Source organism: Trachinotus anak, unplaced genomic scaffold (genome assembly GCF_046630095.1).
Source record: "Trachinotus anak isolate AG129_WGS33_773 ecotype Australia unplaced genomic scaffold, CSIRO_AGI_Tana_v1 ptg000002l, whole genome shotgun sequence".
NCBI lineage: Eukaryota > Metazoa > Chordata > Actinopteri > Carangiformes > Carangidae > Trachinotus > Trachinotus anak.
Window position 1 is genome coordinate 15,811,846 of NW_027273853.1, and position 14,688 is coordinate 15,826,533.

The window sequence follows — 14,688 nt, forward strand, 5'->3', positions numbered from 1 at the left end:
TTAACCGTATGTAAATGGTGTGTCAAGAAAAAACCCAGAATCCTCAGCAAAGTTATCACTCAGTGAGGGGTACAAGTGTTATGGGCATTCTTGTAGTGTAAGACAACCTCTTGTAGACTCACTATACCAACAGCAACAACAAAATGTTACATGGCCCAGCAACATTGAATATTTGGACAATGACTGAGAGGAAATAACTAATTTCAACAGTTCAGGCTCAGCATGAAATCAATTATATGACTCATGTAAACCCTTTCATTTAGGTTACAAGCCTCCTCAAACCAGACACATGCAAGGCCATTCAGTGAGTATGCCAGCTCATTCAAAGGGGGCATATTAGGCCTAACATATTTAGTAATTGCTCAAGCACCCTCTGTGCTCAATTGCTCAAGCACCCTCTGCCAGAGATTGCCTGCCTGCAAACTCTCCTTTACCACTGGGAAAGTTTACAAGCAGACAATTGGTGTAGCAAAAGAAATAAAAGAGATGAGTCAGATTTCTACTATGATTGTTTGTGTGTGTTGTGTACTCACTATAAGCGCTGTATGGTTCTTGCTGCGCACAGCCTTGTGTAGGGCAGTAATGCCATCTTTTGTTCTGAAGTCCAGATGTGCCCCTCCACTCTTCAGCACCTTGATGAGCTCTGCACAGCCCTCCAGCTGTGCTGCCAGCGTTAAAGGACATTCTGTAAAATCCAAGCAGCAAACCCTATCAAAAATCAGTGTATTTCCAGTGACATTATTGTGCATTCTTCTAAGAAATGAACATCCCACAATTGAAGCTGTCAATATCTGATGACAAAATTGCCTAGTTATAAAAACTGTGGGTTTACATTTGCAGTGACTCTGCATTTGGATAACTGCTTTGGCTGTCATGATTGTCACCCTCCGGTGCACCTAAGTGGCTGCTTCCTGTATGTGTTAAACCAACCTATTCTCATGTTTCCCTCGCTTCACAGCTCCTCTGTCAAACTACAGGTCACCCAACAGGGAAATCTCTTTTATGGCTGGACAAACATTTGCATAAACATGAGGAGATTAGCATAGAGAGTAATCCAGCTTTACCCATCATGCAGAGGGCTTATTTCAGAAAATCCATACATGGTCATTTTGTGAAGACAGACAGAGAGAGAGAGAGAGAGAGAGAGAGAGAGAGAGAGAGAGGAAGCACAAGAGAAAAGACAAATGAAGGTTGAGAAAAGACAATAAATTAACTAGAGTAGGGTAGGGATAGGATACTTCTTAGTATAGTTTCCTCACCTCCTGTGTCTGGATCATGGAAGTTAGGGTCCAGGCCTTTTTCCAAAAACCTTGAGACCTTTTCAATGTTCCTCTGCTGCACATACTCCATAAACTTCTTCAGGTTTGCCTAATAGAGGGAGACAAGGGAACAGGGGGATGGGGAAGTAAATAGAGGAGACAGCTGTGATTGGGTGATGTCAGACTCATGTGGATGGTGATGTTTAATAATGCAGTTTAGAGATGAAAGCTAAAGTGTCTGCTCTCTCATTCTGTGTTTGAAGGTTTTAGTTCTGTTCTGTCATGCCAAGCAAATGGACCATGTGCAGTAGATATATAAGCTATTATAGGATGGACCAAAAAAAGACACAGAAAGGCTGTTAAGTAAATGTGTAGTAAGGTGCAGAAAATACAGCTTTATGGCCCCTTGCTATTGTCATGTATGTGAAAAGTTTCAAACTTTCACCCAAGCCACAACGAACAGACAAAAAGAATGTTCACCAAGCAAAATATCAATGACGAGATACATTTACTTGGTTGCACTGTTTACAATGCTACTGGGGAGTTGCATTGTGGTAAACACTGGGCTGATAAACATGGACCATGCAGTGCAAGACTACTGAAATGAACACCTCTTCTTTTTAAGAAGAGAGCCAAAAGAAAAAAAAAAAGAAAAAAAAAAAGAGAGAACCTGAGGCCAATGTCACATTTTGAGTTCAACTCTAATGGTTATAATATTGTGCAGTGTCTGAGAGCTAATATTGATTGTTTAAAACCATTTTCATAAAACAAGCACACATCTTTACACACATACAAATCCACTTAATTTCCTCTGTGACTTATGATTAAAAATATTCATCACCTCTGCTGATAGGTATAAGCCCGAGAGTATAGAGTGAAAAATGAAGCTATCAGCAAAGTACCAGCGCTAACATTTCATAACGGATTACAACAGCCTGAAGATTCAGAGCAACATTCTATCTTAGACTATGTGAGACATAACATCATAGACCAAAACGTATCAATGACTATGTACTGTACAGACAAAAAGAAATAATTAAAACTAATTTACTATACTATAGTTTAATTTTGAACATGAAATATCAATGAAAACATGGATGATGGCCTAAAATGTATCTTTACGATGTAATTACACATATCTGCAGTATCCCAAATGAGCTTCACAGAGAACTTTCATTACTATTGCACTCCAGGTTTCTGAGTCTCAGTCATTATATAACATCCACATGTGCAAAAGCCTCCAGACACACATACACATATTGTATCTTATACAGCTTAATTACTTTGCTCAAGGCTCAAATATAACAAACCAAAATTCATACAAATAAATATATACACTCACATGCAAGGATGAAAACAGAATACGGCAGCTATTTTAACACTCACCATATGTGGCATCATATACTGTATATCCCTCGTTCTGAAAGGTTACACTCTACAACACCTTCCAAATTTCATATCACACACCCTCTTTCTCTTCAGACTAAGTCATCTGCAGCCCGTTTGTCTCTACAAGCCCGCTCCTTGTTCACTCAAAACCATGCTGACATGCTGCGAGGAGCTGCCGACTGCTACTCTCACCATCTCCAAGTCAGACTGAGTGAGAGAAATTCACTTTGGGTTTTTCCTTTTTTTCAGATGTTCTGTGAGGCAGTTGTTATGGTGATAGGATACAAAGACAGCCCTGACAGCCAATGTACACAAGTGGGAAGAGCACTAAGGTTGTGTTTTTTTGAGTATGTCTGTGTGTACGTGTGTGTACATGTGTGTATGTGTGTGTGTGATTGTGTGTCCTGCATAATGCCTAGGATAATGCCTTGAAGAGGCTTGGGGATGATTGCCAGTAATCAGCTGGATCTGATGTGTGTTTTATTGCCTGTTGAACAGAGGGCTGATAAAAAGGCTTTGTAATGATTTATCTGTTTTGGTGAGGATCTTAATAAACTCTTAATATTCTCTCACTGTCTCTCTCTCACTCTGTAAAACACACACACACAATGCACACAAATGCAAAAAAAAGAACAGCATTTATTTTCAAAGTCACCATGACGTACTGACAACTGACTAAATGTTCTGAAAACAAATCAGTCTGACCAACATCAGACCTGAAAGTCAAAGCTCTGCACAGAAGTGGTGGCATCTCTGAACACAATCTGTTATTTTTGCAAGGCCAATCATTTGCTGTAAAAATGTAGGTTTTGCTATTGCTACAGAGCCGACATTACCATCAAGAACTATTTACTTACCATTGTTGCGTTTATAATAAAAGAGGTTATGGCCTGTCAGCAGTGCTACAGGCCAGACTGGATGCGACAGTGACTAGCTATCAAACATAGACAAGACAGTGTGACTGGGCCAGGGCTAGCTGGTTAACATGCTAATAGAATGCTAATAGAAATAGAAGCAAAACAAGTGAAAGTTACTTTTTCATGAACTGATTTCCAGAAAGTTTTAATAGATATGTTAAGACATTTCAAGCCCCAAAACATTTCCAAATTGTCCACATTTTATCATGTGGCAACAAAAAAAATCATATAAAAAATTTTAATCCCTGTACCTCTTTTATGCCTCCTCCTCCAGATACTGCAATTCTCTTTCTTCCTGACTTAATTAAAATCTCCCCGTCTTGCTCCCAGCTTGAGCAAAATATTGCAGAAAAGCCCTCAACTAGCACAGAGATGAGAGTGGTTCATTTTATTTCAACCATCTGTGCACTGATTACCTATTACTTTTAGCAGCAACCACTTAGATAGGTCTATCTCCCATTCATCATGCAAGTTTGTGCATGCACTTGCAGCAGGGCCTGGCAATGATTTTCCCATTTTCCCATTCCATTCATTCATTTGCAAAGTTTCATTCATATGAATGTGGCTACTGCCCCTCATGGGCTATCATAGTGCACATTTATAGTAGTCTGAATGTGGAATTACATTGTTTTCTAGTTTTCTCATAAATCTTATAATGACAGATTACATAGCGTGAAGCAAAAAACTAACTTAGGTGCAACATCATGCACACAGGTAGGTAGGTAAAAAGATTGCTCCCATACAAACCACTGTGTCAGCAAAAATAAAACCTCAACTATTGTAAAAACTACTCAACAGCTGAGGAGTGGATGATAAACTGGACCACATACAAAGTAAATCATAAAATCATGTTCCATAAATCCTTAATTTCCAATGGCGGAAAATATCACCAGGACCAGTAATATCATCACAGCATCATACCATATATACACAACATTATAAACATTATAATAAATAGCAAAGATCCTGAAATTAGATGTATTGAACTAAAATGATTATTCACTCAGCCTCTTGAAAAACACAAACACAACTGTTTTGTTAGACAGTGAAGTGTAAACTTGATATACTACAAAGACTTTACAAGGTGAATAATGAGCAAAATGTTGTATCCATGTTAGCTTCTCTGGCTGTGTCTATAACCACCACATTAACTCCTGTAAGATGTTATAGTCCACTAACACAGAGACACCAGTAAATCACACTAATAGGAACGTGATTGTGGAGCTGCTATTGAGCTCAATGTTGAGAAAATGCACTGCTGAAACCATACTGTAACTATTTTCAGATAACAGCAAAATTATTGCTTAAGCACGGTCACTGAATGCGCAATACATGATGCCACAAATTTTGTGAAGTACAAATAATTTTTTTATTACCAGCTTTGAAGATCCAGCATGTACAGTGACAAGCCAAACATAATGACCATTTACAGATGAAACAAATAATGCTGCTTATCTTGTGACAATGGCCCATGTCTAGGTCTGCAACATATTAATTGATAATTGAACTGTCTATTCATGCATTGGATGTAGGAGAATTTGGCAGTAAAGAGAATTTCGTGTAAAGACGTAAGCAACTTTGACAAGGCCAACATCATTATGGCCAGATGACTGGGGTCGGCACATCTTTGAAAAGGCAAGACTCGTTGGGTGCTCCTGGTCAGCACTGGTGAACACCAACAGCATTCCAAGGAGGGACAAACCACAAACCGATGACAGGATGGTGGGGATACGCTGGAACCAGTCTGATCTGTGGCAGCTCCACATTGCAACTTACAGGTCTTAAGGGAGCTGCTGCTAATATCTTGGTGCCAGATACCACAAGACACTTTCAGGGGTCTTGCAGGGTCCAGCAGATCAGTCAGGTTTGACAATGTCAGTTTAAAATGAGTTTTAAACTCTTCTTCATCTGACTAGGCTGTGTCTCATCCATGTATATATTCTTACATCTCTACAGTATGATTACAGTTTTTCTTATTTGGACATATGTTGCAGTTACCTCCATAAATACCACTGCATATACAAGCACACACACAAATACACGTTTTCCTTATGACTCTGTTGGGATCTACATCATAGGAACCACAGTCCTCTCCATGGAAGAAGGGCAAACCTCACAAAGAGACAGAGACAGGGGAACCAATTAAATAAAGAAGACAGATGTGGTACTGTGTTGCTCAATACACACATGTGCACATAAATAGCTAGATACCTGTGCATGCTTATGTGCACATGTTGGCACACAGGGAGAACAAGAAAGTAAATTACCAAACCAGAAGTGTTGAGGGCCACTCTGACAGAAGCTCATCCCAGATAAAAGAAAGAAAAAAAGATATTTACAGTCTTGAAAGAAGCTATAGATGTAATTCCTCACACATCCTGAATTCTGAACAGTTCTGAAAGAAGCAGCAAAGACCACCTGTTTTCCTTTAGAGGGAAAGATGTGCTCTTAGTCATTCTATACTAATTTTGGTCAATGAAGAAGCAGACACTTCCTATCTCCTTTCAGTAGCCATTCAATAATGATTACCAACACAGCAGGAAACTGCCAGGCAGCTAATACTCCTCTGTCACTTTGAAACAGTTGTCACAACATGTAGCTCATCATTAAAGCCTCAGTCTTGCAATAGACCTCAATTGCCACTTGAATCTCACATTTTATTCCTAGCCATAAATGTTTTGGTGAAACTACTGAAATAGAAATGCTACTGAGGGAGAGGAAAATTGTATGTTCACACTGCCAAAACCATTTACCAAAACTGCTGAAATGTGCACAAGCTCATCACCAAGCTGTTCAGAATTCTTACACAACATTTCTTAACACCCAACAAATACTCCTACTTGATAGTAAAATCAACTGGTCAACAGAGTCATGTGATTAGTGTTTTCCCCTCTTATTTCTGTTGACATCTTATTCCAAGTGAGTCCTTTTCCCCTCTGCAATGATTTATCAGCTTGAGGCTGAACTTGCTGAGGTTGTGACTCTTTTATGTAATAGCAGTCTCAGAGTTTGCAGGCTTTATCATTGGGTTTTATAGAAAAGGCCACAAATCACAATGAAGTACCCAGATTTGCTCATTAGCACTGCTCGCATTGGCCCCAAAAAGCACTGAAGCTTCTTTACATGCACTACAGTCATGAGGATGGGGCGACCCTGCTGTGCTGGATCAAGAAAAAAGAGAGGTAAGAAAAACAAGAAAAAAAGAGAGAAAGAGGAAGGAAGAAATGAATGTTTGTCTCTCATTCCAGTGCAGCACAGCAGCAATAATCAACTTCTAGAATCTATGGGAATCTACCAACTTGTTAAACCAGGAAAATAGTCTGCAGATTCAGTTTGATGCTTAGCACGAGGTTTCCTCACCTGCTCTCCATATGACCAGAAATTTCTCTTCAGCTAAAGATTTGATATAAGCATGACTTTTGTCATTGTGCATACTTTTCACAAATAGCAACAAAATTTTTCTGCTATTACAGAATTTCCAGGAAAGTATCTGATAAAGAATTTGATAATGACAGATTATTAATAAAAATAATCTGATATTTGCAATGTAATGAATTGGCACTCCAACTACGAATATTAATGTTGACTTAACCCTAACCCTCCTAGTAGCTGACTAGCAGCCAGGGTCTGGAGAACCATCCTGGATATTGGATGCTGCCTTATTACTCTTAAACCCAGTACATAGAGCTTAGAATTGAAGGGAGTTGTCATCACATTACACCTGACAAACCCAGGATCTGCTCTCCTCAACACACTTCTTTTTTTTGTATATTTAGATATGTGTCCTGAATTTTCTGTAGCACCTTGTAAAGGATCATCAATCAGTGGCAGAAAATGAGTGGTAGAGCTTCTCCAGCTACCAGGACAAAGAGGATAAAGGCTTCTTCTTTTAGTTCAGTACACTGAGGAGGCTCTCTTCTCCTCCAGCAGTAAAGGGGGATTATCTGCCACTACCTGATAAAAGCCTGGGTAGGAGGCCAGAAATTGCAGAGACAACACGACTCGCCCCACCTCCATTGCTGTCCCCCATCTCTCTTTTACTCACTGTCTGTTTTCTATGGCTATTCTCTCTTGGTCTTTCTCCTCCTTTTACAAAGTGTTTTTGCCAAAGCTTCATGAAAGGAGGTGTGCACCCTTAATGTCCTGTTCAATAGCTCATGTGCATCCATGTGTGATCCATACAGCAGTATGTATGTGTGTCAGACACTTTCACTGCCCTATATTTACACTCATTACCACATGGCTATGTAGCCCCTGGTCCCTCACAGCTGGCCTACAGTACGGTGTGCCATGGATGAATCGTAATTACAATGCTCACCAAAATAATGCTTATTCAGGAGGATCATATACTAGGCTAATGTGAGCTGGCCCGTGAAATACACGCATGCTCTAAAGTGTTGCAGCTGCTTAGGCAGTAAACACAGTTAGTTAGAGCAGTGGGTCAGGCGTATGCTCTGGGGACTGTCAGACATCAGGATGATCAGAGCAGAGCCTAAACAGTTGGGAAAGAGCATAGGCCTCAAGCGGACGTGGAAGTAATGCTTTACCCTGTCAACACAGAGCCCTGCTGTCAGTGCCAGTAATGTCCAAGATTGTGTATTGTGATGACAGGCATATTGTTACGGTCAAAGATATTACCATATTCTCATCAAGGGCTATTGACTATGCCTACATGTGACATACACCAATGGGTTAAAAGTACATGAGAAGGAGTTCATACTAGCCATTTCACAGGTTAGCTCCGAATAATTACCAACAAATTGACTCTGAAACTGTCACTGATCTCAGTTAGGCAGCAACAACTGACTCACATGCAGCTATTTTGTGCTTCCAACTCGTCAGGTACACTCTGTCAGCATCAAGCTGTCATATCTGTGTAGTGAGGCCTATTCAGATGCCAGGTGACTTGTCTATTCAGCCTGACTGACAGTGATGTGGAAAACAGCCATGACACTGACTGATGGTCTGATAAACCCAACCCAACAGTGTCACTGAGATTCACTGATGAGCAAAACAGCTGAAATTGTTGTGATTAATTTGATTAATTACTTGCAAGCACTCTGTTAATAAATAAATAAGTAGGAAATCAGTGAATATACAACATAATATTCCTAATTAAAATCATCATTGAGGGGCTAAAGATTCAGACCGTGTTTATTAATACAATCCTAGTTAAAGTATTTTCATTATATGAAACAGAGGTACACTTTCTACAGACAGACAGTGGCAATGACACAATCAGTCACACATTTAAAGAAAAAACTGCCTCTTCTGGTATGTAGTCACATCAGCAAACACAAACACGCTTATCTGGCACAGAGTGTTCCTGATCTCTGCCTGTCTGCGCTTTGTTGACAGTTACTCATATAAAGGCTGGAGTAAGGCCTTGACCCCCATCTCCCAGATGCTTTGTACAGAGGTCGTCCCGCTGCAGGGGCACTGCATTTTAATTAGATACACAAACCAAGAGAGACATAATTCCCTATTAGATACATGCAGAATCTGGCTCCATTCTCATACCCCCACTCACGCTCTGTTTAGTAATGTACTACCTAACAACAGCATCTGTCATACAATGGATGGATGGATGGATAGATAGATGGATAGATAGATAGATAAAATTTGACTTAGCCTGAAGTCACCAACTGAAATTTAAGGGGAGCATGTACTTGAATAGATTTGACTTTTTTTTTTTTATCAAATATTTGCATTCTTCTAGATATTTTTTAGACAAGTTACATTTTGTTTTAGACATGATTGGGTGATTTCTAGTGTGATGCCCCCAAAACAGCTCTCATGGGGAGAGGCTAAATCCAAAAATACTAAAATTTGGACTGCAGAAGGAAAGAGTACACAGCACAATGGAAGTTCCACATTGAGATGTACTGTAATAGTAATAACTCGAATGGCACTCGGTAGAATGCTCACCTCTGCCAAGACCAAACAATCCAACACATTTAAAAAATTCCTGGATGCGGGTCCTTCCCTAGCCTATACCCAATCCCTCCATCAAGTTTGGTACAAATCAGTTCAGTACTTTTTGCTGACAAATAAACAGACACAGGTGAAAACATAACCTTCTTGTTGGAGATAATAATAAGACAAAAAAATAATTATTTACTGCAGTGGGTGGCTGCAGTCACCGATCCAGACTCTATATTAACACAAAATGTCAAATATCACTAAGATCTGTAAGGTGTGAGCAGCTGCAACAGTTTTTGTTCATGTTGAAAGTAGAATTTACATTTTTATGACAACTGCAATGATTTGACTTGTCTTGTTTGATTCTTACCACAGTAACTTGGGGCATTCTTGAGACTTAAAGGTTAAGAGCTGCTTGTGACACACATGTGACTTACTCCCACCTCAGAAGCATACCAAGATGCACTCCAAGACCATATAGTGAAGCATTCACTGGTCAAATGCATCTTCTTTTGTAATCAAAACAGAGTCACCCCTTTTGAGATCTATTCCCATCAGAGGTAAATAAAAAAAAAAAAAAATTAGTCAAATGGCTTAGCTAGTTTTATTTGTCAGTTTACTCCATTATTCATGGATTTGTTGCAGAGTATGAAGCATGTTCCCATTAAAAATGCAACACAATGATGTGGTGTGGCAGAAACACAAGAAAATGGGGACACGTGAGGGGAAGGAATAGAGGAGAGTAGTGCAAAGACATGAAGAGAGAGAGAAGAAAGAAGAGAGAGAGAAAAAGGATAAGAACAGAGAACAGTGTAGGGCAGCACTCTATTCACAGATCTAGTCTTTCTTACTCTCTGTAAAATTTGTTTCTTTTGAAACTTTAAGCTAATAAAAGGCACAGAGACAGAAACATTCAACAAATACATTGAGGAGTGGTCATATTAATACTGTAATTTACTAGTCTGGTGTTAGATCGAGTAAAACGTACTTTATTGTAACACGGTCAAAGGTTATTCAATTTGATTAGAAATCCTACAGTCAGATTCTGTTTGGGCTCAGGTGCAGTTTACATCCAGTCTGTTCAAATCAGAGATTTTTATTTTCTTTTTTCTTTCAGTTCATCCCAGGTTTAATGGAGGTAAGCTCTTGTTTGCTGAAATACCAGCCCAGCATCAAAAACCAGTGAAATGTGTCTTGTGTGGATATGTTAGTAAGGGTCACTACACACTGGCAAACAACTATTTTTAGATGATTTGAAATTCTGTTACAGTACATAAGGTTTTGGTCTTAGCCTGTTCCCAGACTTTGTTCTTGCTGACCGTAGTACACACTCCCTGAGTGTGAGCCAATGTAATTACAAAAAATAACAGCTCTCTGACAAACAGGCTCCTGACTGGCTGTCGAACACTGGTTTTACATAAAGTTTTAGCAAGACTTCCTGGGTTAATCTTAATTTAGAGTAAATGTGTAAAACTGTAAATTTAACAATGTGTGTTGTCTGTCAGACAATGCCAAAGTCTTTGATTCTCAAAGATACTTTTTTTTTCCAATTCCATGACAAATTAAAGCCCTGAATAAATAAAGTATAACAGCCTCTGGCAAGTCAGCAAAATATAACTTTAACATGTTGGATGAGCAACATCTGACTACCATCAAATACATGACAATGTAAAATCTCTCTAGTTTGCACATAACATCAAACACTTGGGCGGCCACTCAGGCTCTTTTGCATGATCTTTCTACAATCAATTTCTACAGCTGGTAGTGGATTTAAAAAAAAAAGATATATTTGTTTCTTTAATCCAGAGGGTGTCCAAGCAACTTGGGGAACCAATCTGTTGGTATATTGACTGTCCTAGCATTGTACACTATAGTTCACTTATTTTGAGTCTCAATAAATGTAAAACATTATATTACACCAATAATGATGACATGTTTACGTTTTGCATTAATTTTTCAATGGCGGTGCTATACAGGGCACAGAATATTATAATGACCTGTACAAGCTAAACTGCAAGCTTATACTACAGTCCTCCTATGAATAATATATACTATATTTCTGAAGCTGGCAATATTCATTTATTTTGAAACATGTTAAATTCACTTCAATAATTTCATTCTGTGGTAACATTTTTAGGTAGTGCTGCACTGGACTGCATTATCTTGAGGTAAATCAACACTTTTCAGACACAATGTTAACAATAACTTAGTTCCATTGAGGTTAGGTGTATTTCTTTCTGAGCGATTGTCTGAGATTGTTTTAGACTGTATAACTGCTGAAGATATTGGTTAACGTTTAACATGTGTATTCATGTATTTCATCAGTGTAGCTCAGACATTGTGCTGTGTTTCTGTTAAAGGGGGCAAGCACTGTGAACTCTCAGTTTTCAGGCTGCATGAACAATAAACAAAACAATTTACTGCCAGCCTGGCACAACACACCAGATAACTACACTCTACATATTAGTCAATACTAAATACAACTACATACTACTGGTCAGTAGGTAGGGTACTGATATACTGTGATATATTTGTGATACTCCGCATTGTGATAGCTTAATAATTGCAGGGTATGGGAGTATATATATATATATATATATATATATGTGTGTGTGTGTGTGTGTGTGTGTGTGTGTGTGTGTGTTTCAAGCACCACGGAAATGCAATTCGCTCCCAACCAAATGATTATAAATGTTCTTTCAATTCGAAACATGACAAATACTAATTTAAAAAAGATGGCCAGGAGTGAGTAGGAGAAAAATATTTTACAAGCCTGCCTTTTTCTATTTTAGTATAGTTACATTTGAAAAATTGTGTTCTTGAGGGATTTGGTTGGTTGACACAACTTCCATCAGAAATCTATGTTTTGTCTAAAAATACTGTAGAGAGCACTACAAATATCACAGAATTAAACTATATTTGCTTTTGTTGGTTTTTGGCAACATAAGTAAGTAGCTAACTGTGCTTACAACAAACTGTGCACATTTTACATATTTTAGCATATTTACCACAATAATGAATGAGACATACTGAGCATATGAATTGGCAACATGTGGTGCAGGAGTTGCTTTCAGTAGATGAGTGTTTGGTACTCAAAAAAAATGTTTTTGGTGCAGCATTCTTCTAAAAATCTTATAGTGGTTTCCACACTGACTTAAAATATTTAGCAGTCAACCACACACACAGAGGCAGATTGCACATTTAACATTATATGCCTGTTAGCACAGACTGGTTTTCTGGCTTTGTGCGGTTTATCTGTGCACGTCTATAAGCACTTCTGTCTCTATCTATGTCTGTTTGGACCTCAGCCTGCAGAATGTTTGTCTGGGAGAGCAAGGGCTTCAGTAATCTCCAATATCCATACCTAACAGGCTTAAAGTGTAATGCTGTGAGCTACAAAAAGACCAAAAGACTGTATGACAGAATATGGACTTGATCCCAAGAAATAGGATTTTCTGAGAGAGGAATCTTCAACCTTTACTGTATAGCAGCAAAATAAATCTCTGAGTAATTTGATACAGTTTTAAGCTTAGGGGGAGACGAACACCACATGAAAAAGCAGTGGAGGCTTGAGGATTAAATTTATTGCACTCACACACAAGAAATCACACACACACACACACACACACACACTTGTACATAAAATAACACTTACTGATTCATAATTTACCACACTAAACACACACATTATTCATGATGCATGAGTGTAGTAAACAAAAAACACACACTCAGTGATGGGGTGCTGTTACAATAGCATCAGCTTCCAACACATCATTGACTGCAAATCTTTTTGTGTAACATGCAATTCAATCTTATACCTCTCTGATTATCATCGTCACGCCTGTCTTAAATAACCTGCTCCCTGTGTTTTAAGGGATTTGTAAGTATTTTAGAGAGTCCAGTGCTAATTAACACACTCAAAACATATTTCACAGAGTCCTTTAACTAAGATTTGTTTCTGTTTGTCTAGTTTATGGTGGGGGTTCCTGATCTTATCATTTAAAAAGCTGCATTCTAGTCTAAAGCTCATCTTTACCTGGATCCCTGTCATCTGCTGATACAGAGTGCAGATACCAGTATGGTTACCATATTATGTGCACTATCTCTACATAAACTATTAAAATTGGAGACCGTCCAACAAATGATTGTCTTACAATGCCTCTTACAAAGAACATGTCAAGTCATTCTTCATGAACTGCTCATGTAACCCAGTCAGTCATTTCTTTGTTGCTGTAATTTGAGTAATTCATAAACCAAACACTAATCATGTTGTTGGTGTCAAATGAATTACACAAACATGTCAAAATGGATATTATATTTCCATGTAAATGGCATATGATCTACTGTGTTACAACAGAATTCAAAGTACATGCCTAGCCACAAACTTTAAATTGGAAGTCTGGATAATTCAAAGCTGGTAAACAAACAAATTGCTACACTACAAATTACATGTTGCTCCACAAACCTTCTTCCTCTATGGGAATCTAAAGGAGAACAGTGTCAGAGCTCTACCTGCATAGCCCCACTGTGAAAGTAACCTGCCTTTACTCCAGACCTCATGAGTCATTTTAGCAGTTGTGTGCTGTGTCTAACCTCTGTGGCCCGGCTCCTTGTAGCTCTCTCTGAACGCAGCAGCATGGTGTCTCCTGAGTAATCCTGTTCAGACGCACTGGGATAATATGTTTTAGCTTTGTATAATATCTAGTATTCCTCTTGATGAACTACAGTTCAGGCAGCAGGACAGTGTGAGCTAACTCTGAAAGGGTTGGCTAAAGGCTGGAACAAAGCAGGAAAAACCCGCTGCCTCTTTCCCACTCATCAACACACTCACAAACATGCAGAGCACAGGCTTATTGTATGTGGACCCCCAAACACATCCTGCTGTACGCTCAACCATTTCTACCCACCCTCCTGGCAACAGTGGCAGCATGGCTTACTTGTCAACCTATTAATGCAAAAACAAGAAGGCACAGGCATAAACAGGAGCACATATTATCAAGATCTCTACAAAAGGCAGATCATTCAAAAGTGTTCTTACACTCCACTCCTGTAGGCTTGAAATGTGGCTTGAATTGCTGGCATTTACAATGGATTACAATTAAGAGACACTGTAACATGAAAGCCATCTGACGTACCTGCTTTTAAGGTAGGTAATGTTATATGAGGACTATAATTGAGAGATGTATCATGTAATATGTATT

The 14,688-nt window shown here is 38.8% G+C and overlaps 1 protein-coding gene across 2 annotated transcripts in view; it reads right to left on the reverse strand.

The window, feature by feature from the left end:
- shank3a (SH3 and multiple ankyrin repeat domains 3a) overlaps nucleotides 1-14,688 on the reverse strand; it is a 171,914-nt gene that overhangs the window by 83,329 nt on the left and 73,897 nt on the right. For both annotated transcript variants that reach the window (XM_071501331.1, XM_071501330.1), the window contains 2 exons: nucleotides 1,260-1,368; nucleotides 534-685 (listed from right to left, as the gene is read on the reverse strand). In XM_071501331.1, the coding sequence (XP_071357432.1) occupies nucleotides 534-685; nucleotides 1,260-1,368 (261 nt within the window). The remainder of the gene's footprint in view (nucleotides 1-533; nucleotides 686-1,259; nucleotides 1,369-14,688) is intronic.